This window comes from Manis javanica, chromosome 7 (assembly GCF_040802235.1).
Source record: "Manis javanica isolate MJ-LG chromosome 7, MJ_LKY, whole genome shotgun sequence".
Taxonomy (NCBI): domain Eukaryota; kingdom Metazoa; phylum Chordata; class Mammalia; order Pholidota; family Manidae; genus Manis; species Manis javanica.
In genome coordinates this window covers 127124380-127151109 of record NC_133162.1, presented here as the reverse complement: position 1 = coordinate 127151109, position 26730 = coordinate 127124380, and the positions used below count along the sequence as shown (strand labels likewise).

Here is a 26730-nt window from a genome sequence, read left to right as displayed (position 1 = left end):
ACTAGGGAATTTAGTTTTTATTTGTATTGAATTGTGCATATAGTACAGTCTCAAAAATGCATTAAAAAAAAAGACTGGAAGGAAATATGCCAAAATATTAATACAAGTGTTTTTATTTGTTAGTAGGTAGAATCGTGAATGACTAATTTTTTTATGACTGTTTATATAAATTTTTTTCAACCGTCCAGTCCCCTTGCTTCCACAGCAAACACACAGGCCTTGGGTTGTCAGGAAAAAGATAAAGCAAAGACAAAAAAAAAAACCCTAGAAAATTGTATTATTTTTGATGTCTAAAAATTGTGGTGAAAACCCAAGGACCTCATGTCATTGAGAATTTCAGCAAGAACGTGAAGCTGCCCCTTGTTTTCTGTGCCTGAACTTTGACGTGTGGTCCTCTTGTATTCTTTTCTGTTATGTATGAATTTCTGTTATTTTTACTGCACCTTTTTGGAAAGCCTCTCTTTATATCAGATAGTTTTTATATTTATGAACTTAGTATTTTCCTATCTCATACAAACCTTAAACAGACCTCTGCACTTTTAAAAAAATCATTTTTAGACCACCAGTTTTTCTGTGAGTCAGTGAGGGAAAATGTAAGTGTATATGAAATTTCATATTCCAGATTACTTTTCAGGAAAATAGTTATTCTGAAGACTGAGGAATTACCACTCTTGTCTTTATTTCCATTCAATTTATAGCTGCATTTAAATTCAAATACAGCTGTTTTGTGGATAGATACTTTCACCCACAGTTAATTTCTGTGTTAAATGTGAAAAACTGAGACTGTTCTACTACTCCTGCAGAATCCATTGGGTTTAATTTATTCTGAATACTCATGATTGTCTTCATCATGTACTTCCTTTTTGGTTTTAGCTTGTCAAAAGGGCAGTGGAGTGGGTGTGGCTTCTTGACAGGCGCCTTTAATCTGTAGTGGAGCACTGAGGGCTTCTGTGAGACACAGGCTGTGCCCTTAAGGTCAGCACTGCAGAAGCTGTTGTTATGTGTAACCCTGGGGGACTGTCAGTGGATGAGGGGAGTTTTAGGTGTGCACTTGTAGAGGCTGCAAGACTTCAGATGAAGGGAGAGAGCGCTGAAGGGAGGAAGGAAGAGGTGGGGGGGCTGAGAGAAAAGGAAAGCCTTGTTCGTTTCTTTATGAGGTGGCTCGTGACTTTACAAAATCTGTCAAAGTCACATTGATTTGGTGCTGTGTAGGTTGGGTGCAAATACATAAAATACGTAGCCTCGCTGTTTTGTATTATCTCAGGTTCTTAGATCCCATTTTTTTCCTCTTAGCTTTTCCATCACCTAGAATTTCCTTTCAGCTCTCTTCTTAAGACAACTTGTCTTTCCACTTCAGAGAACTGCCTAAAAAATCACCCTTTGGAAGACCACTTATTCTAGTCAAATATTCTAGAAATGACTCTGTCTTTACTTTCTCTCTCTCTATTCACAGTTTTATAGGTCATATGCATCAGATCAATGCCAAGGGAGTGGATATGTTCTTCAGTTTAACTGAAAGTTTAACAAAGAAATGGAAACATTGCATAAAATAATTACTGAGAATGTAGCAGAAGTTAAATGGTACAGACATTCTGTAGGGAGCAAACTGGTAGCAGGCGGGGGATACACTTGCTCAGGTGGGAGAGGCTGGTTGGGGAACCAATTCACTGGCTGTTAAAAGAGCAGCAAGACTGTGAGGACCCAAGAGAAGGCAGTTAAATTGTGAATAAGAGGAATGACTAAGTTTTAAAGATATTTGAGTACAGAAATCCCCTAAAATTGCACGTGAAATGTTGCATGTGTTAGCTCTTTCCTGGGGAGATGTTCATAGCGTTTGTCAGTCTGCCAGAGGGATCTGTGTCTTCCAGAAGATGTGAGGACTGTGTGTGGAATGAGAAGGAGAAGGAGGACTTAAAGATGATGCCAGCATTTTTAACTCAGGAGACAGGAGCAGGGGCTGCATGAGGGAAGGTGACATTTCAGGTGAAAGAGCAAAGATTTGAAGACAGGAAACAGGCAGTCGTGAGTCATTGAGGTTACCTGGACTGCAGGATGTAGGGTGGAAGGCAGAGACAGAGGTCAAGCCTACCCAAGTGGATGAGAGAGGGGCCTGCATTTCGGTGGCCAAGCTGTAAAATGGAGTCACGGCAGTGCAAATGTATTAGATGGGATGGAGTCAAGATACTGCATGGAAAGAAATGGCAAGATTCGGGTAGGGACTGAATGGGGAAGGCAGTGTCTTGGAAAAAGAGGGTCTTTCCTAGGTTTGTAGTCTTTATGTGATTGGGAAAATGAAAGTTTACTGAAGCCTTGCTTCCTCTGGGCTCAGTGATGAGGAAGAACCCAGCCATTCTCTTACGTGGATTTTCGGCACTTTTTGAGGCATTAAAACAAACAGAGGGTATGTTTTCTAAATTCTACTGATAATCAAAGTCCAGGCACCAGGGATGCACCTTGTCCAAGTCAGTCTCATAAGGAAGAAATGTCCAGCCTGTAAGGCTAGTAGCACCCACAGCGTGATCCCCTTTAAGAACTCAATTTGGACCTAGAGGATGGTTATGAACATTTTTGTAGTGCATCCCAGGGATTGCCTTAAACTTAGCATAGAGGCTGTGTCACATAGGTGCATGGATTTTTCATGTTTGGTCTGGAGCCTCACATTCTTTGGAGTGGAGCAAGTTACAGCAAATCTTTTTCTGATAGTGTATATCCTCTGTAACTATATAGTCATCTGTAACATCTACAGTGTAACAAGTATGTTAAAAGATCTACCACTTAAACAGGAGTATAGAAGATGGGCGGGTGGTGGGGAAAGAATTGAAGATACTCATCCTACCACAGTAAAATAGTTTTTGAGGAAAGGCAGTGAATTGGTTTGACCATTTTAATTTGGTCACAGGAATCACACATCACTACCCTTCCCATCCCCCCCAGTCCCAGGTGGAAATTTCTAGTAAACAGAAATACAGACTTGGAGCTCTGCACAAGAACCTTAGAATTTTCTAAAACTTAATGGATGGATCATTGGGAATAGATGAAAGCACTCCAGGGGGAGGATCTGCCCAGAAGAGTCCAGACAGACCTAGGGAACCCAGATTCTGTAGTGGGAAAGAAATGGCAAAATACTGAGGACTCTGGAGAGGCTCCCAGGAGCCCAAGAAGAACAAAGTTTAGAGACTAGGCGGTCAGCTCCCTTAAATATTGCCTGGAGGTCAAGGAAGACAAAGGCTGAGTAAAAGGCTATTGGAAATATCCATTGGGAGGTCTGTGAAAGCCTTTGAAATTGAAGTTTCAATAGAGTAGTATGTGTGTGGTGGGCAGGGAGGGAAGGGGGAGGCGAGGGTGGTGGAAAGCACATTCCAAAGGATTTAAGGAGTGAATGAATGAAGGGGGTGTGTCTTTAGAAAAATAGGGTGTCAAAAGGAAAGAGTCCCTTCAGATAGCCTTGAGGCAAGATTATCTTACCTTCTGTTTGTAGAAGCAACAGGGAATAGTTGGAAATAGGTGTTTTAAGGAAGATTGAGGCAGGGCTGGTCTTACCAGAAAGGGATCTGAGAGTTTTCTGGTTGGTGATACAGGAAGGAGGTTGGTTGTGTTCAAGTTGTTGAGGAAGAGTTATTTAGGAGGACCAGTAATGGCTTACATTTCAGTGAAGATGCTAAGTCAGCTGTTATATGCTTAAAAAAAAAATGGACTTCTAGGCTTAAAAAATGTGACAAAAGTTTTGAAATAACTTCTTGGGGATTTGGTGAGCATTCAGATAGAGATGAATGAAACGTTGAGTAGGCTGTGATGAGGCCTCTGCGAGTTCAGTGGTCTGAGTCAGCAAGATAGTTTGACCCTTTTCCAGCAACAAATGGGGGAAGAGATTCTGGGTCATGAGTTTATACAGGTCTGGTACTGGCAAGGTGATGCGGTGTGAAAACTGAGAACACTGCTATGGAAGTTAAGGATTCAAGTGAAATCAAGAGAGATACAAGGCAGGGCATGGAGGCTGTGATAAAATAAAAAGAGGAGTCCCTGGCAAGAGGGAAGAAGAGATCAGAGGAAATCATGGTCAGGATCTTGAAGGTGGTATACAGGGTCTTACCTTCTAAAGTGTTGGAAGGACTAAATGAGGTTAATACATACATGTCTGTCTGGCATGCACTAAATGCTCAGGTGGTTATAATTGTTAAGATGTGGCTCTTGTGTAATTTATATCTCCCTGTAACTGCTGTTACAAGATTTGTGTAAATCAAATCACATTTCAAAGTATGAACTTCAATCAACCATGAACCACAAACCAAACTAAAATACTAATTTTTTAAAACTGAACAACATGTCCAACTTAAATTTTAGAGTACACCGTCAGATGATTTCAAAGTGTGTCACATTGCTTTGAAAGAAAAAAAGATGGGTATAGATCCCAACTTCATCACTTACTCTTAATACGATAAACACATTTCTTTTGTTCTTTAGGAGGTAGTAGTGCCCAAACCTGGGCCCCTCTTTCAGTGAAGAGTAGAACTGGATGGATTTATGGGTTTATTGGCAATAAACTTTGTTAAGACCCCTCCTTCGGGAGCCTTCACCCACCCTTCTGGATACACCTATTTCTCTTTCTCTGGCCTTTCTTAGTATTTAGCATCTGAACTGTCTTTTCTAATTATTTCTCCTCTCAAAACCTGTAAGCTCTGAAGGGAAGAGGCTAATACTTGTTGAGCACACTCTGTGGACCAGGCAGAGGGCTGCGTATTTTCCCATCCTTTGTCTCTTATAACATCTCTGCCAGATATTTTCTCATTTTACAGATCAGGACAGTTTAAGTTTACCCCAAATCCCAGAGCAAATGAGTATAGAGGAGGGATTTTTATCCAGCCTCTGGGGTCTCTTTTTCTCCACTACACCAGTAAGAATGATCTCAAATTGCTTTAAAAAAAAAATGGTGGCCATGGGTATGGATCCCAACTTTATCACTTACTGGTTCTATTACTGTGAACACATATCTTAAACTTTTTGGGTCTCACTTTCTTCAGTAGCAAAACTAAGGTAGAAGTTACTTAATGTTTTTGAGATGATTAGATGAAGTCCTGTGTGACAGTACCGCGCATGTTACCTGGAACGGGTGCTCTGTCTGCTTCCCTTCCTCCCTCTCACGTTGCCCGACAAGTCAGTTTATACAAGAGGATCTTGGGGAGTGGGGTTAACGGAAGCCTGAAATGATAATAGTAGTAACCATTTGAGACCATTCTGTTAATTAGGAGAAAGTACTTTGTGATGAGAAAGATCTGGAAGGAATACAGTTCTCATTGGTAAAATGAAAATTATTCTTATATCCGTCCTTGACCTCTTAGAGTGAAGGATCAACAAGTTAATGTTAAGATAAAGCACTTTATGGTATGTCTACACTATAGAGATGTTATTACAGTTTTTGAAATGGATGCCCTTAACTATTATGTGAGCATTCTGCTTCTTTCAGCATCTGGTTTTAAATTCATGAAGTTTATTATTTAAAGCTGTCTTCCCCAAATTGTGTTCGCTGAGATAACTCGGATTCTCTTAAATGCTGAAAGTTATACCTGTTCTGGGAATCAAAATATTCAGTGTTTGAAGAAACTTGGGAAACACTACATACTATATAGTGTTGTCTTGGAGAGTAACAGTATAAATTAGCATTAAAAAGTCTCTGGGAAGTCCTACAGTAAAGACCTTTGTCCAACTTTGTGTCAATTTCATTGTTTCTAGAATTATTTGATCATGGAGCCACTTAGTTCCAGCATATTTGCTAACTATGTTTTATGGAACAGTTTATGAAACATTTATTTAAAGGAACCTTTTGCATTTTAGTGTTGCAAGGGTTCTTAGAGATTATCTAGTCCAATCCCTTTAATTTACCATAAGAACATAAAAATCCAGAGACATTGAATCTCTGATCCAAAATCTCACATCATGAAGTGTCCAGGTCTCTAACTCTTGGTGTTCTACCATCCTACCTTGCAATCTTGGATTTTCCAAGTGTGGCGCACTGTTGCATAAATGTTTTCAAAATTGTCTTCAATGAGTTTAAACAGGAGGCTCTTAGAGATGGTATATTGCATGTTATTTTCAGACAAAATAAACTAGTATCTGCCAACTATCATCTGTTGTTTTTAATTTCTCCTCTGTTCAGGTTAGTTTTATTGCTTGTTAAAGCATTTCCGAAATCAAGATTACTGACTTGGGAAATCAGTCTAGTTTAAAATGTCAGTGATCTAGAAAACCCACACATTCTAATTATTAATGAATACTCTGTTGCCCTCTAAAGTTTTGTCTTTTTTATGTAACTGGCTGTGGGTAGACAAATTTACATATTTGTAGCCCCTTCCTGCCTGACTTATTGCAACATGCAAAATTTGCTCTGTGGTTTCTAGGTTTAAGTTCCTGTATAGAAGAAAGCACAGTGAAGACTTTACAACCCTGCTGAGCTGAAAACCCATCCAGGACATGCTATGTGTCCGTGAAAAATCCTTATGACCGGTTTATTGCCCTGTTTTATAATTAAGGTATTTCAGGCACTAATAGTTCACCTGGAGTATTTCTATTTTTATCTATTTTAAGGTTCCTATTTGCCTACTCTAGAGAAAAGTGGGTGTCTGTCAGAGACCCTTACTGCTTTTTTCTGGTGTTTGCAACATGACAAATTAATGATCCCATTCTCAACCTAATAGTCTACTAGGGGCTGTGGAACAGTATAGAAATGACTGTTGAAGGTAGAAATTAATGCCATAAGAGGTGCAGATATTTTAAAAGTACATTGTAAGAACATGCCTAACTTGTAGCTATCATCTCCAATTGACCTGAAGATAGACTATTTGACTTTTGATTTGATTCTTCGGTAGAAACAAGATTCTCCACTAGCTGATCAATTTTGATATTATGTTGGTTGTCACCTTTGAGCTACTCTACCCTCTAATTGACTTGCTGAGCTGCATATTAGGGTACTACAGCAGAGTAGAGAAGAAAGGGAAGCATGTCTTCCACATTCTTGGCATCAACTCATTGCCAAGTTTGGTTTTAGTTCTATAAAAGGGAAGTGGAAAAACTAGACAGCATTAAGAGAAATTCAAGCAAAAAAGATACTATTCCAACTTCTAAGAGGCCCTTCTTTTTTTCATTGTTTACTCCTCGAATGTGTGAAGAGGGATTGGAAAATAGTACTTTTGGAGTTGGGATTGTTGACAATCAAGAGAAACAGTCAGTAAAGATGTACATGGGAATTGCCCATGCATTTCATAGGCTATCGCTGAGGTCTACAAACGTTTTTCTGTGAAGGGCCGGCTGGATAGTAAATATTTTAGGCTTTGCAGGCCATAAGGTCTTCATCACAGTCACTCAGCACTGCCTTTGTAGCTTGAAAGCAGCCAGAAAATGCTTAAATGAATAGGCATGGCAGTGTTCCAGAAAAGTTTATTTACAAATGCAAGTGGGAGATGGGATTTGGCCCATGAACAGTGGCTTGCAGACCCTTAATCTATAGAATCCTTTGTTTGTTGGCTCTTGTACCAAGAGGTGCATTGAAGAAATTGAAAGAAATGAAACTCACACCAGATAATAATGATACTTTGTAGCACCATTGACATAGGGTAGCTACAGAACAAAACCAAATGAATACAGGTCTCATTCATAGCTTTGATCAAAAGGTTTTAGATTAAAAGCTCAGTCCTGACTACATATTTTGTTTGGTTCTATTTGGGGAGGGATCCTTCATGTATTTATGTAATTAGTACTACCTTGGGCATTTTTTGGTATTTTGAATCCCTAAGTCATGGCCATAGTTCCGTAGTGATACAGAGAGCCATGGTAGAACAGAAATAGCATCCTAGGAGTGAAATGTTATTATTTTTTTTCCTTTAAAAAATATTTTTCACTAAATTTGTGTTTTACTAGTTATTATCAAAACAACCTGGTCCAAAGAAACTACTGACATACCTGTGTATTAGTTTGCTAGGGCTGCCGTAATAAAGGTCTAGAAACTGGGTTCCAAGAACAACAGAAATGTATTTTCTCACAGGTCTGGAAGGTTGAAGTCCCAGGTGAAGGTGTAGGCAGGGCCTTGCCCCCTCTGAAAGCGCTAGGGAAGAATCGGTTTCAGCCCTCTCTCCTAACACTTCACATGACACTCTCCCATGTGTGTCTGTCTCTGTGTTCAGATTTTCCCTTTTCATCAAGACACTAGTCAGGAGATTAGGGACTATCCTAAAGACCTCATCTTAAATTGATTACTTCTGTAAAGACCTGGCTCCAAATAAACTCACATTCTAACATATACCTGTTTTGGGAGGACACAATTCAACCCATAATAACCTGGTACCAGACATTGATTCAACTTAGGCAAAATTTACCAATTGGGTTCTTTGGTTAGCCCAAAATAAAGCCAAAATGCCTACTCACCCTGGTCACATTAGCTTTCATAAAGATCACAGCAGGTGTTAAACTGGTGACCCGGTTGTGTACAACATACAAGGAATGTTATGTTTTGTCGTCATTTTTAACATACAGGATAAAAGATGTCTCTTCAAAAAAGTAGCTTAAACACGTAAATGGTTATGCAGTTGTTCATTTCCAACCACAGCCTTCAAGGACCTTGAGTAACTACCCGCCCCTTCCTCTGCTGTGCTTTGCCCCAGTTCATACCTGCCAGTCCCACCAAAACGTTCTTCCCTGGCCTCCTGAAATCTGTTTTCCTCTCCTCCAGGCTTTTGTTTGGCCATCACAAATGGCCACAGCACTCTATCCCCTCACCTTCCCCTTCTCATTCCTCTCTTTTTTGGGTTGAAATTCAGCGTCTCCCTCTTCCAGGAATAGATGATCTGTGCTCTCTCTTGTCTGCAGTTCCTGCTATTACATTAGAACTGAATTCTGATGTGATGGTTTTGCATCAGCCACATCTCAGTTGGGGGTTCTGTGGAGGAGAGTGGAGCAGTAATGCCCTTTAAGAGGGTGAGTTGCACTATGGTCCATTAAGGCATCAGGTTACCTCTGGGGACTTGGAATTCCTGTAGTCATTAGGTGAGTCCCTTATAACAGGGAAATTCATGCTATTTGTAAGTTTATTTTGAAAGCTATTATAGAGCTATCATTTTGTAAGACTGTGAAGTGGTTTTAAAGCCTCTTGAATCGTACACAGAAATTTAAAGATGTTCCTATGTTCTCTTAGAGATGCCTCACTTTTGGTTTCCTGAAACCTCACTTTTTCTTGGTATTCTTAAGGAATACTGAGGACACACCTTAGATGGCACCAGTTTGTTTTTTTTAAAAAACAGCTAAATTAGCTATTTCTGTTTTCAAAAGGATTCCTCATTATATATAATTGTCACTTAAATTGCTGAGTTGTTCTTTTGTGTTTTGTTTGGGTGTATTCTCTTTACTAACTAGATTGTTTATTTCTAAGCACTGGAACCTGTATTTCTTTGTAGCATAGGGTTTATATAGCATAGTCTTAACATGTATATATGTGGCACAAAACTTGCCGGTTTTATTTTCAGGTTTTCTTTAAAAAATTCTGTTTCCTTACTGTATTTAAAACATGAATTTGCTCATGTAGAAACTTTCAGAAACACAGTGTGTGAACTTGAGCATACTTATCAGTCATTATTTCAGCAAGAATTTATCAGTGACTGGCAGCGCTGTGTGTCAGGGAATGTACGAAATGTACCTTTCTACCCAAAATGAGGTGGTTGGGTTTACAAAAGCAGCCTCTCTCTGAAGTTTTCTTTTTCTTTCTTTCTTTCTTTTCTTTTCTTTCTTTCTTTCTTTTTTTTTTTTTTACCACAAATCAGTCGCATAAACTAAAGTAAGGATTGAGACACTTTGTAAAATGAACATGTGTGGAATTGAAAAGGAACAGCAAGATCTTATAACCGTAGGAGGGGCTCTATGGAAGTCCTCTCCCAGGGGACTCACCCCAGCAGACAAGTCGACACTTGTTTGCGCGCAGTCAGGTATGTAGAATTGTTAACCTGAAGCTGGACAGCGAATTCTCCGCAAATGTCAGTGAGGGGCCATGAAAGCCTCTTCCATCCGAGGGAGGGTTGTTAAGGCATCAGACCAGGATCTGGAGCACGTGGCTGGATGTGCAGTTTTAGAACCGGAGACGCCTTTTCCTGCTGGCAAGTGAAAGGGTCAAGTGTCCTTTGGAAGAGCTCAAAGACCCTGTAGAGAGCAGGGGGACTGGATGGTGGCTGCTTCGTGACTGACAGTCACCGAGCAAGAGTGCCGGGGTGTGTGAGAGCGGGAGACCCCGTGCCCTGGAGCCCACACATGCTGTGGAGGCTGTAGAGCGGACCCTTGTGAGTAGGAGGGGTGCAGGGGTCTCAGAATTTCAAAGACACACTGTCTTCGATCTGCCTTTACATAGGCATTTCCTTGAGTGTGGTCCAGGACCAACCACATCAGATTCTCTTCAGGGCTCATTACAAGTGTATACATTGGTTCCCACCCCTCAGGCCTGCTCACACACTGTGGGGCCATTTTAAGGTCTCCGGTGATTTACAAGCTCACTGAAGTCTGAGGACCACTGGATGAACCACTCCTCGGAGAAGCTCTGCCTGTTTGAATCTTTCAGCGATGACGAATTGAGCTATCTTACAAAGCAGTGATCTTTCTCGTCCAGGGATGATGCAGGCAGGCAATGGAAATGGGCGCTATGTAGAGAATGACAAATTTATGAGTACCTGAATCAAAATTGGGTGCAGGGAAAATCTGGATATACCTCGTAAGACTGACATCAGAAAAGCTAAGAGTGCATGTCCCTTGGAACCTCGGTTGACCTGACTCCTGGACGAGCTGGGCTGGAGCCTTCAAGCCCTTCTGAATTCCTGTAGGAAACTGGACATGGCTTCAGAGGTCAGTGTGTGTATGTGCTGAGCCAGCTAAGATGTGAGGGCCAGCCATAAACCTCAGGGACCAGATGAAAATCTTTGAAATCTAGGATACAGAAAAGCTTATTTGCCTGTTGAATATTTGCCATGGATTTTTTTTTTTTTTTTGAAGTAATTACTGCCTCTGGTGTGAACGTGTGTCGGGAGTGATGAGTCAGTTTCCATATTCTTTCTTTTGTTGACCATTCTCCTTGCTTTCTCTGCTGCAGTGGGCAAGACTGCCCTTGGCAGCAGAGGTGGGGAAGGCTGCAGGGCTCACACCGTGTCAGAGAGCACCCCCCAGCCGGAGAGCTGCACCATCGGGGGCACAGGGGACCGTCCCGTCAGACGGTGGCGCCTGGCTCCTTGCACTTTCAAGCACACTTCCTTTGCCCGCTTAGCTACCGTCCACAAAACTTAACCAGTTAATGTTAATTTTAGGAAACAACATTTACTTATTAAAAGCTTTTGCTAAAATTTAGTAATTTATCCAGTTCTCATTCATCCTTCCTAAGGGGAGAGTGCAAAAAGAACCAGTAAGATTGAAAGAATGGTTGCTTACTCGCCTCAGCCTTTTCCCTTTTTCCCATCATTACCACTTCCCGAGCCCCAGGTGCTGCAGCTAATGACAATATTTTGAAATTTTTAACTTCTGTATTGACAACCATATATGGTTTGATTAAATAGTAGAGGGGAAAAGCAGCCATGAGAATTAAGAGGTAGGGGCAGTCTTAGGGTTTAATAAACCAGACAGTGAATATCCTGTGATAAAATTTGTGGAAAGCAGCAACTTGTACGCTGTGTAGGAGACATGGTTCTCTGTTCTTCAGATGCCGACCAGCGAGGAGGAATGGTGGTCTGCACAGCATAAGAATCAGCCAGAAGATAACAGCATACTGGGAGACAGGCCCAAAGTAACAAGAGAGGGTCATAGGAATATGTGATCATAAAGCCTTGCACTTCACTGAAAAATGCTCAGGGAAATCGAATCTAGGTGTATGAAAAGACCTGTGTGGTCCATTTGATCATAAATGAGTATTCGTCAACCAACTGACTTAGCTGCCTAAACCATTAGTGTAGTTTTACCTACACAATAAAATTGTAATACTTAGAGTAAGAAATGAGATCATCCCACTGCATAAATTCACCTCTAAATTGAGCCTTTTAAAATCAGAACACAATTAGTAGTTTGGTTCCCAGATATTCCTATTGAAATGTTATTAATATAGCAGTTAGATTCCTGGGTTAGCCCCAAAGCCCATAGTCTTCTAATGAATTTTAGAACTAGTATTGCCAGCTTCAGTTCTGAGTCTCCTGAACAAAGGGTTTGTCACATGGCACACTGGGTAGAGGAAGAAAATCCCTTTCTCATGTCTAATGGTCCTAGTGAGAAATGTAAATTGGATGGCCTTTGCCCCCTCCCTCCTCTCCATCTGAAAGTTGAGGATAAAAGTGAGGCACTTCTAATGGATCACATGCACATCTATAAATTCCCTTTCTGATGCTCATCTCAATGTCTTAGCTGATGGCTGTTCTACCACATCATAACTTGCAAGTTTTGGGATTTCGAAGAGAAGCCCTAACCCAAACGCATCTCTAGTTAGAATTTCCAGTGGTAAAACTAAGCAGGTGAAAGAATCTGGGGAATATGAAAGGTTTGATCCAGCCAGATTTGCAGGGAGCCTTTTCTGGAGAGTCAGCTTCACCATTTTACTTGCCTTTTGCAGCATCTTCCACTTGGGACCCACAGGATCATTATTGTTTTCATTTTTCTCCATTTTAAAATTTTTTACCGTGGCTGTGCTAAGCAGCCTCAGAGTAGGAGGAGAGGGATTGAGAAGCTACTTACTCGTATAAGTCAGTTTTGAGATTAGGACGGGTGGTGTCTGTACTGGGTGGAGGCCTCATGGCCATCTGGATGCCAAGTTTAGGGAGGGACATTAAGAAAGATGAACTCACGTCAGCTGACTGTTACTGAGCACTTCTTACAAGCTTGGCATTTTTCTGAGGGCTCCGCAGGGACGAGCTTATGCAATCTTCACAATGGCTCTGTGAGCTAGAATGGACAGGCATCCTCACTTAGATAACTGATGAGTCTTGGAAATGTGCAGTAATTTGCCCAGGGTCATAGTGAGCAAGTGGCAGTGATGGGACACTGAATTTGGGCAGTCTGATTTCAGAATCCTTTCTTTCAACCCTAATTGCTATATTGCCTCCTTTGAAGTTGTCTTGGCCATAGAAGTTGTTCTGTATTGTCATTTGTTTGGAGATTCAAAGGCATATATTATTGGAGAGATAATAGTTACCACTGAAGACTTAAATTTTTATAAAAGAAGGGGAGATTAGATTAGATTTTTCATATGTTGTAGCAATTAGAAATGTTTTAGAAATAAATTGGAACATCTGCTGTCCTTTAAGAACCCCCGCTTTTACTCCCAATCTTTATGCTATAGAGAAAAATCTTCCTTTGGATATGAGGCTGGACAAGAAATGCATACATTTCTTTCTGGATTTAATTATGGCTAAATAATTAATTGGTATTATATCTTAGTGGATGCTTATGTAAAACAATTCTCTATGCATGTTTTGATTACATAGCTCAGATTTTTAAAAGAAAGGTTAGGAGAGTCAAAATTGGCCATCAGAAAAAGCTGTTGCAGAAGGTTGAAAATGTCCCCCAAGTTCCAGAACTTCAGAGTGTGGCTTAATTTGGAAATAAGATCTTTGCAGATGTGTTTAGTTAAGGATTTTGAAAGGAAATCAAAGTGGGTTTAGGGTGGACCTAAATCCATTGACCGGTGTATAAGCATGAGACACGGAAATATACAGAGAGATGGTCAGGTGAAGATGGAGGCAGAGATTGGAATTAGGCCATCATGAGGCAAGGAACAGCAAGAGCCACCAGAAACGAGAAGAGGCAAAGATCTCTCCCCCAGAGCTTTCGGAGGAATCGTGGCCCTTCTGACCTCAGGAAGGAACTGCCAAAGAATAAATACCTGTTGTCGTAAGCCGGTCAGTTTGTGCGAGTGGGTTACAGCAGACTTAGGAAAATAGTACAGCCGTTTTCCACCTTCTCTCCATTTAGTATTTTATCTTTAATTTTGGTATAGCTTAACGCACATATATAATGTAGTTACTGTACAAACCGTAAGTTGTACATTTCCTGACAATCACATTACATTGTATTAGGGTGGCTGTACTTACAACTACTTGACTTTTAGAAGAAGTGAGGTGCATTTCAAGGAGAAGCTTCTTTCATTTTTTTTAAAAGTCACGCTTGAGTTGCTATGTGTGGGCAGGGGGCAGGGGTGTGATTCATTTGAGAGAATTTCCTCAGACCGCTCAGATTGCTCCATTAAGAAGTTAGTCCTCTAAATGACTGTCTCTTTCACACTTCTCTAAGGTTAAAAATCAATTAAAGGATCGGAGTGAAGGTGTCATTTTTCAATTGAGAGGAGTAAAACGAATCCTGGCAAGAATGAAAAACAACTGCCTGACCAGATGTGGCCATTACAGGGAGGAAGATCCTAAAGTGATTACATCTTCTTGAAAGTTTTGAGTAATTCTGATTAATCTGTTTTGAAAAGACAGATTTCCACATATCTCTCGTATCCAAAGGCAATAAGATTAAGATTATTGGGACTCATGTTTTTCTCTGAATTAAAATTCTCACCATCAATCATAATTTGTCTACTGTCCCTGATGTTTTGAAATCTGAACTAGGAATTTAAAAAGTTCACCTGTCATAGAGCTGGGAAACCATTCCAGAGACCCTTCAGTCTTGAAAGGAAATAATCTAGATTTCTGGTGAACATAGAGATCTCGTTTCAGCTAAGAAAATGATCTGGTTAATGTATTTTCTCCCCAGATGTCAAACCCCTAAGATGCTGGGGCTCCGCCGCTATCTAGCCCTTATACCCCAAAGCTGTTCAACATACAGCATTTCAATCACTGCAACAGTTAGTTGCATGGTTTCTAACATATGTCAGGCTATGTTTGTTCCCTCATCAAACACATAAAGCTTTTGGTCCAGGCTTCATGCTCTACTGGGTGAGATTATCAGGCAGGATGTGATCGTATGTCCTTAAGGGGCTTAGAGGCTAGTGGGGGAGATTTTTTCTTTAATTCAAATGTAGTAATATATTAGAAAGTGTTAAACTTCGGTCGAGGTTAAATATCACATATTGAGAAAAATGTCAAGGAAAGTAGGTTGCCTGAGTATTTCCCAGCAACACTCCTTCATAGTAATTCTGTACTGCTGGTATTGCCATAAGGAAGGACATGTCACTAAAGGGACGCAACCCCTCGTCACTGTTTTGGAGCAAATTTCTTAAGCCAAACCTTTTGGTTATATTTCATTTTTATATGTTAGAAAGATTTTCAGGAACCATGGCATAGATAAATTAGTCATGGCAAATGTCAGTTTTTCTAAAAGCCTTAATTGGAGAAATTATGTAACATTAAAGCTCTCCGGTACAGTGAAACTTAATGGCATACCCTTTCTCCCATTTTCTCTTCTGCTTAGCTCCTGAAGAGATACACAGAGACAGACCATGTATCACGACAGCTGCCACCTTTTCAGAGACATTGGGAAAATCCCTTAACTTCTGTTTTCTTATCTGTGTAACAGTGATAATCATACCTACATAATTTTGTTGAAAGAAAAGAATACATACAAAGCGCTTAGCTTGATACCAAAAACAGTAAATATTCAGCAATGTGAGCGATTAATACTATGCATGATACTCAGTTCTTTAGGAAAAAAATATGTTTTTGTTAAGTTGTCACAGTTTAAAATGGTATTTTCCTCTTTGGTTTTTGTTTAGTTGGCTATTTTAAAAGACTGCGTAGCTTACTTAAAGAGTAAGAAAAAGATAAAATATTATAGCTCCAACTAAAATGAGTAAACAAATAGCTAACTAAGCCTAACCCCCTCAATTAAGGCCAAAACATTTTTCTTGGCATTTTATCTCTTCCTGGAAGGATAACTGCTTGCAAGGATTTGCACATCAGCTATTTTTGCAAGGTAAAATTGGCTTTTGCAGTATGGGAGAATGGAGATGAAGTTAAGTCTATAATGCAGGCAAAGTTCCCACGTGAATTTCTGGGGACAGCAGAGTGAGATTTCCTGTCCAAGATTTTATGGGTAAATTCTGACCCCAATATTTACAATTTACATATCATCATTTTAAAACATATCCAGGCAGGATTAAACTCTTTCTTAAGTTTGTTGGGAAGAGCAGAGTACCTGCTGGTGTCCTCTTTGCGATGAGATGAGGACCTACTTTTCTGGCTGCCAGGCTGCAGTGTAGACAAGGAAGCTTGCCTGTTCATTCCTACAATTTTTTCTGTATTAGTTTATAGTGCCAGGTTCTGACCTTCTTTTAAGCAGAATCTACCATTCTTTGTAGTTCATTCCCTTGCTCTCTGCCCTGATTTAAAAATCAGGGCAGAGAGTACTGTTTTTTGAGATGAAATCTGGTCCAAAATGTAAAGAAAGCATGCAAAGACTTGAATTTTAGGATTTGTGATTCCTGTATTGAGAAGTAGAAATTTTAAAACTGTTCCCTTAATGTGTTTTTTCTTTGTTAGGAAAATGCTTTGGTAATGTAGGGGTGCTCTGAAGTTTCAGTTCTGCTGTTTATGTTCACTAAATTCAGTGACCCTGGCCTAGCTGCAGGCCACACCTAGCCTGCTGGCTCTGTCCTGTGGGCTTTGTCCCGGCCGGGGTCCACAGCGGTGTTTGGACTCTGGCCTGGCTTTCCCTTTCCTGTGCTGGAAGTGCTTGCTGGCAGTTTTGGATTAGGTGGGTGAGAGGAGAGAGCTGGTTCCTCAGCACTGGTCATTTGAGTGCGGCGTCTCCTGAAGCCACTTAGCATTTAGGCATGATTTTCTTCATAAATTTGTTCCTTTGTGGGGGGTGGGAAGGGATGGCGATCTTTTCTTGTTTTACGCATTTAGAAGGGCAGAGATTTATGAAACCCAGTTGGGTACTTGTCATTAATGAATTAGGTTAATCTGGGATTGTGATTGAAAGTGAAAGATTGGCAGTTTGATTATGTGCAGCAAAAGTAAAAGATCTCTTATTTGATACTGTAGTGAAGCAAAATAGAATGAAAGGAAAGGGAATAGGAGAACTTGAGTATAGGCACAACTGTGTTGCTTTAGGTTTCTGATTCCTCACACCTGACCCCCCAAAACATGGGAGGTTCTGGGTCTCCTTTCTGGAGAGCCAGAACTTTGCTTATATTGTCTAAGGTTTCTTGGGAAAAGAGCTCCCTCTCAAATTTTAATAACTAGCAATACATACAGTCAGCTTATTTTGGTAAAAGTGATGAAACTAATGCTCTGTGATTAACTTTAGCAGCAGAAAATAAAAAGATGTTCAGGAAGATAAGTAGGTGCACTCTTTTTCTTCTTGAGCTATAACTCCCTGCTCTGAACAGAGAATGTTGTGAAATAATTTGAAGACTTAAAGAAAAAAGTTGCATCTGGTTTACATAAATATTGAAACCATTTCCCAGATTCTGCTTTCTGCAGAATGAAGTTCTCCTTCAGTTTATCTACTGGAGAAGAAGTGGAGAGGAATGAACCGTGCCAGCCTTTGGGTTGGTTCACTTCCAAGGCACCTAGGCATTCCAGGGTTCAGAGCATCACTCGGGAAGTGCTTAGACAGCAGGGCATGGGCTCCGGGAAGGAGAGGAGAGGCTCAGGGTTATTAGTAGCAGTAGATGTGCAGTCCAAATATCCATACATATGGATAAAGAGATACCTGCCATGTAAGAAAGCTTGTCTCTGCAGAAGTTGGAAAATAGGTCAAGAGAATTAGCTCAAGAGTACAGTTGACCCTTGAACAACATGGGTTTGGACTGTGCAGGTCCACTTACATGTGGATTTGTTTCAATAAATGTACTGGAAAAATTTTTTGGAGGTTTGCAATAATTTGAAAAAACATTTTCTTTAGCTTACTTTATTGTAAACACAGTGTATAATATACAAAATATGTGTTAATGACAGTTTATGTTATTGGTAAGGCTTCTGGCCAACAGTAGGTCACTGGTAGTTAAGTTTTTGGGGAGTCAGAAGTTTCATGCAGATTTGCAACTGTGTGGTGGTGGGGGGCAGGAGGGTCAGTGCACCTAATCTCCGAGTTGTTCAAGGGTCATCTGAATACTGGTGAGCTGGGAGCTCAGGGTTCCCATAAATTTTTGAACTTCTGAAGGAAAATCAGCTTGTCTTAGAGAATTAGTATGAGTATAGTCATTTTGAACTGGAATGCACAAAAGGAAATGTTACATGAATCTCCCTATTTTCTTTCTAAGGAGACTGAGAGGTTGAAGTTAAGTGTGTGAATTTGTGACACAGAGAGAGAGAGAGAGAGAGAGAGAGAGACTAGACAGTGGGTAGACAATTCTAGTGATTCTTCAAAGGTTTCTAATCTAAGCCTATTAAATTTCCAGTTGACCCTGAATGTACTTCTGTGGCAGAAAGGCAACTGCTATAATTAATCTGTTTGATTTTTGTAGCTTTTTGTAGATGGGTTTTTAAAAATATATATCAAAAAATTTTGGATATAAATTAATTATGTATTACATACTATTAATACTCTAATTACTATATTGTTAATTATAAATACTATCATTATTTAATAAGAATTTCTAGGAGTTTTGAATTGCAAGTTTAATAGATGGTGTGAGTTTCCATTCCTTTATTTTTTTTGAAGCAGGAAATGGGGTGTCTAGCATAGACATGGACATCCAAGTAAGTCACCTAGAAGTTGACAGTGGATGAAGTAGGTGTAAAAGAGACTGTATAAAATACTTTTTCTATGATCTTTCCACAGGATTAGCATATCAGTTTTCCTTTTTAAAGCTCCTTAAGAAAGCTTGGCATACACACCATCATCCTTGCGATAATCCTTGTAGCAAACAAGGACGGGTGTGTAGGGGGGCAGCACTGGGAGAAATAGAGACCTAGTTCAGTCTCGCATTAGCGGCATGACCTTGGATATATATGGTCTGACTTCTCTGGGGTGAGAGGTTGGATGTAGATCAGTGTTTCTTCATCATTTTTAAAGCCAAGCTCCCTTTGTTAAAAATTAAAAACTGCCCCCACCTTCCCTGGCGTGCTCTCGATATTCAGTGATACTTGCCTTTGAGAATTATTGGATTGTATGAGCTCTGATGTCTCTCTCAGCTCTAACATTCTGGACTTCTGAGCAGATACTAGATCGGAAATCAGATGAACAAAAGTGTTTATCTCATTTTTTGAGTAAATGCAGCTCCTTCTTACAGCCAAAAAAGGGACCTTTCTAAAATTCATCCTCACATCCCAAGAATACTACCCCTTAGTCCTGCCTCATGTGTGAGCATCACATCACCTGGAAGCTTGCTAGAAATGCACAATCTTGGCTCCATCCAAACAGCTGAGTCAAAATCTGCATTTTAACAGTGTATACAGTTCCTAGGTGCATCAGAATTTCAGATATACAGCCAGCAGACCACTGTTAATTAACCTATATGCAGCAATATTAGTGGGGTCTCAGATCAATTTAATAGGTTGCTACCAGCATTTCTCTTTGAAGGAAATAGATCTAACATTTAACACTAGAGTACATTGCATATGGTAAAAGAAAATGGCTTTCGTAAAAGTTTTGTTTTCTTTTTATATGTCTGTGCCTGTATGTGTATACAGGGTGGCGATATCAGACAAAAAGTTAATTTCTTAGGTGAATCTCAAGCAAAAAAGTAAAAAAAAAAGCCATCATGCCTTGTATGAGAGACAGTGTGTCTGAGAGACAACCATCTACATACTGCCTTCTGTTTACTCGCAGTCAACACACGCAGACATTTAATTAGATGCACAGATACATCATAAAGAGCTGTTTTCTATTAACTATCCATATTGTATCAGATAGAAGCTGCTGGATTTTACCAAGAGAATCAAAAAACTTGTTAATTTTTTTAGTTTTATTAATGCAGGCATTTATTGTTTTACTTTAGCTGTGTGCAGATCACACTGTCAGGTAAGATTTCATTTTTAAAAGTTATTGTGCAGAGATTTCAAATACTTGCTCAGCTTCCTGAAAATACAGATGGTGCTTTTTTTTCTGGGGACTGGATTGTGAAACCCCCGTGAACTGCAAGCTCATTCGCATGTCCCTTTGCAGCTGGGGGAGAAAAGTTCATTTGGGGTTTTTTTTAGGTAAGCTGACTCATATAATTTTTCTAACTTTAAAGTTTGGTTAATCCCTACATAGTTTCAATGAGTACTGTTTAACTTGAAGAAAGTGGATATTAAAATAGGTAGTTTCCACCCTGAGGAGTTTGCAATCTCGGCAATAATTCTGTGCTTACAAGAAATGCTAGAGAAGATACAAACTGTACTGTGCCTAGACTTACAAACAGCTGGAAGGAAGTTGTCAGCACTGGAATCCTAACGCCACTGGGGTGAGGCAGGAAATTCGGAGCATTGCAGAGGTGTTCTGAACCGTCATGATAAAGGCGGGGTTGTGCTTCCTTTATAGGAAGTTTTCTTTTTTCAATTTATTTTGAGTAAAAAGGAAAAGAAGAATTTGTTCTTGTCCCTTTCACGGGGCTCTGTGTTGAAGGAAACTGGTGTGGACTTGAAAATCCTTCATTTAGGGCTTAGAAGAATAAAACACTCCTTACACACCTGCATTCAGAATCCAGAAGATTAATTGCACACCTGAAGTTGGACAAGATTTTCTGTTTACTGTGTTCTAATCAGTAGTTGTTTGGGGTATAATTTGTTTATTGTTTTGAAGTTTCTCTTAAAGTGCTCTTGAAGCTACTCCATGGTCCTTTCATGTATATATAAGAGGCTAAACAGAATGCAAAATGCATCTGATTACTGATTTTTTAACGGATTACATGTTGAAACAAAACATGCCAGGCTGTTAATCAATATAAAGTCTTGATCTAAGTTAATTAAGCTGATTTCAGCACTAATGCTTTTACCTTAACACCCTGATTTAGGAAATTTTTGTTACATCACTAAAAATAATTTTTTTTGTTGCTTTAAGCTTTAGTGGTAGTTTTCATATAGCTTACGCATTTATAATACTCTCTCATAATCACCTGTGGCTAAATAGGGAACCAATGCTTGGCCTGAGTGATGGAGGGAAATGGGGCAGCGGTGTGAGTCCTGCGGGCCTTCCAGCTGCACAATGCAGAGTGGAGGTCTTCCTTCTTGGGTCTGCCCGTTTAACCTCTAGCTCTGCCTCTCTGGCTGTTTGGCAGACAGATAGCAATACCCAAGGGCCTTCTGGGTCCTATTCAGATACACCTTAGCTGGAGACGACAAGAAGCATTATCCAGCCTTAGAATTTGAAAGCTGGAAGGGAGCTTAGAAATCACCCAGTGTGACCTGTCCATTTCCCCGGGGGAGGAGCTAAGCTGCATGGAGATGGCCTTCCAGTTACTGGGCCAAGGCAGTGTTTGAATCCACATGTTCAGGTCTTCTATCCAGGAATTTTTCTTTTCTATATGACTTTTCACAGGAGGACAAAGTTTACATTCCTCGCAAGCTACCCCTTCATTGATTATTTCTAAATTTTCCTTTCTCCTTGTGGGACTCTGTACAGTGATCTGTGACATCATATCCAGGTTCTCTTTCAATTTCTAGGTCACCTTGCTATCCGTCTAGTACCATTCTCTTGTCCCTCCCCTTCCCCAAACATCCGCTGGCCCTGGCAGACCCTCCAAGCCACCCCAGGTGGGCCTTCCCATGGGCTTTTATGAAGAATGACCCTTCTTTCTGTGTCTCTGCGGGCTCTTCCGCCCCTCTTCCCGCACTCCCTCTCCTCTCACGATTCTCGTCCCCTTGAGGCCTGCCGTGACTCCTCAGCTCACTCAGCCATGTGCTGCCCCCTCTGGGAAACCTTCCTCAACCTCTCTGTCCTAGACCCTTTTCATCCCTGATCTCTTTGCTGAACTCTTTGACCGATTTTAGAAACTACCATACCACCCCACGAAATGCGATGCAGTGAAGGGCAGATGAGGTCCAGAGCCCACTGTGGGGAGCTTTCCCTTCCTCCTGAGTGTGTTTTCTGGGAAGGAAGTTGAACCCATTGTTTTACACCCTTTACTTTCTTGACCCTCCAGTTTCCTGATAAGTAACTTATTATTTAATGCCTATCTGGGATCTTCATGCTATTTTTTTTAAGGCTTTATTTTCTTAGGGCAATGTTAGGTTTACAACAAAATTGACAGGGAGTACAAAGATTTTCCGTATACCCCTGCTCCCCCACACATACAGCCACGTCGATTATCAACATCACTTGCCAGAATGGTACTTTTTTTTTTTACCAAGGATAAGCCTACATTGACACATCAGAGTCACCCAGTGCCCATAGTTTACCTCAGGGTTCACTCTTGCTGTTGTGCATTCTGTGGGTTCAGACCAATGTAGGGTGGCATATATCCACCACTATAGTATCATACAGTGTGATTTTACTAACTGAAAAACCCTCTGTGCTCTGCCTATTTATCCCTCTCTTCCCCCACCCCCTGGCAACCACTGATCTTTTTATTGCCTCCATGGTTTTACCTTTTCCAGAGTGCCATACATAGTTGAAATCATACAGAATGTGGTCTTTTCATATTGGCTTCTTTCACTCAACAGTATGCATTTACGTTTCCTCTGTGGCTTTTCACGGATTGATAACACATGTCTTTGTAGCACTGAATAATGTTCTGTTGTCTGCATTATTTATCTGTTCACCTACCAAAGGACATCTTGGTTGCTTCCAAGTTTTGGCAATTACAGATAAAGCTGCTGTACACTTCCGGTGCAGGTTTTTGGATGGGCATAAGTTTTCAGTTCCTTTAAATAAATACTAGAGAGCACAATTGCTAGATCATGTGAGAAAAGTATGTTTAGTCTTGTAAGAAACTCCCAAGCTGTCTAACAACGTGGCTACCATTTTGCATGCCCACCAGCAATGGGCAGGAGTTCCTGTAGCTCCACACCCGTTCCAGCATTTGGTGGTGTCACTATTCCAGATTTTGGCTGTTCTAGTTGGTGTGTAGTTGCCATATGGTTTTAATTTGTAGTTAGTTCTCTGTTGACACATGATGTGGAGCATCTTTTCATATGCTTATTTTCCATTTATACATCTTCTTTGGTAAGGTCAATGGCCCATCTTTTAATTAGGTTGTTTTCTTATTGTTGAGTTTTAAGAGTTCTTGTCTATTTTGGATAACAGCCTTTTATCAGATGTTTCTTTTGCAAATATTTTCTCCCAATCTGGGGCTTGCCTTCTCATTCCCTTGAATTTGTCTTTTGCAGCTCAAAAGTTTTTAATTTTAATGAAATCCACCTTATTACTGGTTGTTTCTTTCTTGGATTGTGTGTCTTTGGTATTATATTTAAAAAGGCATCACCATACCTGAGGTCATCTAGGTTTTCTCCTGTGACGTCTTCTAGGAGTTTTATAGATTTGCATTTGACATTTGGGTCCATCATCCACTTTGAATTAGTTTTGGTGAAGGGTGTAAAGTCTGTGTCTAGATTAATTTTTTTTTGCACAGGAATGTCCAGTTGCTCCAGCACCCTTTGTTAAGGAAACAATCTTTACTACATTGTATTGCATTTGCTCCTTTGTCAAAGATCAGTTGACTATATTTATGGGGGTTTCATGTTGGTTTTTAACTATCTCCATCTTTTCCCCCCACACTCCTATAAATACTGTTACAAACACTAGAAGGAACAAAAAAGCACAAAACCTCTGGTATGTTTCTTGACCCAGAGGTCTCAGTTGGGGCATCATTGGGGTTCTTGGCAGAAACTTTGGAGGAACAGAACAACCAAACTGATTTGCATGCTGAGGATCTTTAAAAGATACTTGTTTAAGGAATCAAGTTTCTTAGTGGGACCTTGAAAGAAAATTTGATCTCAGAAATCACACATTGTATCTAAGGTGTATTTTCTACCATGGATTTTTGGCACCTTTTGGCTCTTCCTTCTTTTTACTGCCCTCACTACCACCGTCTCCACCTCAGTGGAGTGCTTGTTCGAGCTGTTTTAATCTCTAAGAATTTTTCCCTTTTGTTTAACTTGATTTTTTTACTTGCAATATTACCTCCTTCCAATCAGTCAGTCTTGTTGTATCCAACAGTTATTTATCTGTTCAGTGCAAGTCTAAATTTATTATTATTAACTGAAGCCTAAGAAATGATGCTTTATTCATGGACTCAGGCAAAGAGACTTCTGTGTAGAGATTGCAGCTTTACATGCAAGGATCAAATCTTATGGGTATCTTGGAGAATATTAATTGCAAAGTCTATTGTGAATTTTTATTTTTAGATTTTACTTGAATAGCTAACATATCAACATGGACTTCTCCTTTGACATATGTAATCTAACAGAAAAATACTGAATGATCTATTGCTCAGTTTCATAGTTTTAGAGGCTGCGAAGTTTGTTCCCAAAGGAGAGTGACAATATGAAAACCACTTTCACTGAGTAATTAGCCATGTGACTTTAAGCTTTGATATCCTAGCCTCAGATGGGATCGATTGGTATTGTTCGTTTGCCCTCCCTCACACCCTTGTGGATCAGTAGCCCGCGTGTGTGAAGGGGCGCTGTTCTTCCTGTATGTAGGTAGCATTCTCTCACATCCTGGCGGACCTAGAAGAACATCTGCTTCCTGGCCGTTTCTCTTTTCTCACTAATTCACCTCCCACTGGTCAGCTGTGTGTACTTTCCCAGCTCCCTGTGCCAGGAACTTTATCTTTCACAGCCACTATTCCTAGCCCTCTTTGAGCCATTTGGATGTCTAAAAAGAAACAAAGAAGATACCCTAACTGGTGAAACCGGTTCATAGGGGTGCTTCCCACTCTCGTTCCATAATTCCCTTAAGTTGATCAGTTTCCTTTAGATCTTGAAAACTTGTGGAGAAGAACCAATGTGTGGAATTGGTGTCGTATACAGTGTCTTTACTCATTTCATGCCAGGTTCAATATTAAACTGTTTCCTAGTGAAAATGATAATGCTTTGTAACTTCTCTCTGCTCTCAGGAGCAACTGGAGGGCTTAGTTTGCTCTGGATGAGGGGAATAGTTGATATTTGGAGCCTTCCTGCTCTTTGGAGTGGGGGTTTCTCCCTCTCCCTCTGAGGGGCCTAGAGGGCAGGGGATGGGAAGATTGTGGATTATAACCTTCAACTAGAAGGATGACAGCCTTAAAGAAGACTTGAGGGTAATTGAAAGGGAGATCCTAGGTTTCCTTTCCTTTCAAAATGAGTTAGAATTCTTAAGGAAGTTGCTAAGTAAGGGGACTGACTGGGGCAGAGGAGGACGGCTTCCCCTGTAAGATCGGCCAGGGCACTCTTCTTTCACCTATTAGTGTTAGGAAATGAGATAATAGAATCTATGACAGTTCTTCCATTTTTAAACTGTCTTAGCTGTGTGGAAATCTGCCACAGTGTACATGATACTAATATATTTTAGTTCATACACAGTTAATTTTGCCTTTTTTGTAAAAGACCTTTAGACTTGCATTTATGCAGACGAGACAATGTAGTGTGTGGCATTGGGTGGGGGGTGATGTGATGGAAAGGGAAATAGATTTGCAGTGTGTGTGTAGCCGCCCTCTGCCTGTGGCTGATCGTCCTGCCTTCTAGTGCAGGGGGTGAGTGAGCCATCCTGCAGACGGAGGCATCAGAGCTGTCCACACAGGAAGTGCTCCCCGCCTGCTGACAGTCCATCCTGCTGGTGGGTCCACCAGGACAGCTGCCTCAGTTATTTACCACCAGCTTTGGTTTTCTAGCAATTCTGGCATGTACATTTAGCCCAGATAACTTATCATGAAAGCTGAGTAAGTTTGTTTTCCCTGTCCGTGATGAGAGAGCCTGATACAGGTAGCATGTTTCTCTGATCTGAAGCAGTGGAATTAGGGCCGAGAAGGCTAAGCTAGACTACTGAGTTGCTGTGGGACGGGTCAGCCCTTAGCCGCCATCATCCAGCCACCCAGCTCCTTAGGATGAATGTGTGCAAACCAGCTACATGCCTTATAGGGGATTTGGGGGTGGGGCGGTTGCTTTTCAAAGTTCAGGGCAGCTTAGGAGTCTTGAGGGTCATAAACATACAAGGGCAGCCAGTGATGAAGATAGAATTTGGTTCAGTACTGTCCCTTGGCAAGTTCTTTTCAAGTTTAGCATTCATGCCGTTGAGACACACTGCTATAAAGTGTATTGCTTTGAATTGAATCACAGTTCTGAAGTTGGAGTTAAAGACTTGTCAGTGTTTGTGTTTTGGTTGCATTTCCATCAGAGTGAAGGTTTAATGCTTCACTGGTTAAGTTGAGCTTTCCTGAAATGTTGACTCTGATGGTCAGCCATAATACGCTACAGCTTTCAGAAATGTTTTGCTGAATTCTTTGGTTAATGAAAAGATTTATAAGATTTATAAAAAACCTTTTAAAAGCTAACTTTGTTAAAAACATACAAGTAGACTGTGTATTTATTAAGTTAAAGGCACCATTAATGTTCTTTCTTAAGAAAAAAAAATAGAGCCTCCAATGGTATTGTCACATTTCAGAGAAACATGAATTTAATAATTAGGTTGCAGGAAGGATGACCATAAAAGAAATGAAATAGTACCACATATTTAGGATATAGACAGTGTTTGGGGGTGTCATTAGAGTACTGTTGGAGGCCTCTGGCTTGTTGTCCAGTAGACCTAAGGTTCAAATTCCAGCCCTGCCGTCTACTAATTTTGTGACCTTGCACAATGCTTAACCTCTCTTGAGACTCAGTTCCCTAATCTGCAAAGTGGGAGAACAATAATGTCACCTGCTTCGTTGGATTACATAAAATAATGCCTTTA

The 26730-nt window shown here is 40.4% G+C and overlaps 1 protein-coding gene across 8 annotated transcripts in view; it reads left to right on the top strand.

Annotated features, from left to right (window-relative positions):
• Positions 1-26730, top strand: part of RBMS1 (RNA binding motif single stranded interacting protein 1) — a 207896-nt gene that overhangs the window by 90650 nt on the left and 90516 nt on the right. The window contains exon 1 of one of the 8 annotated variants that reach the window (XM_036996122.2): positions 6477-6524. The exons of the other annotated variants lie outside the window; for them this stretch is intronic. Within the exon in view, the coding sequence (XP_036852017.1) occupies positions 6492-6524 (33 nt within the window). The 5' untranslated portion in view covers positions 6477-6491. Of the gene's footprint in view, positions 1-6476; positions 6525-26730 lie in introns of those variants that run through there. 8 annotated transcript variants of the gene reach the window in all.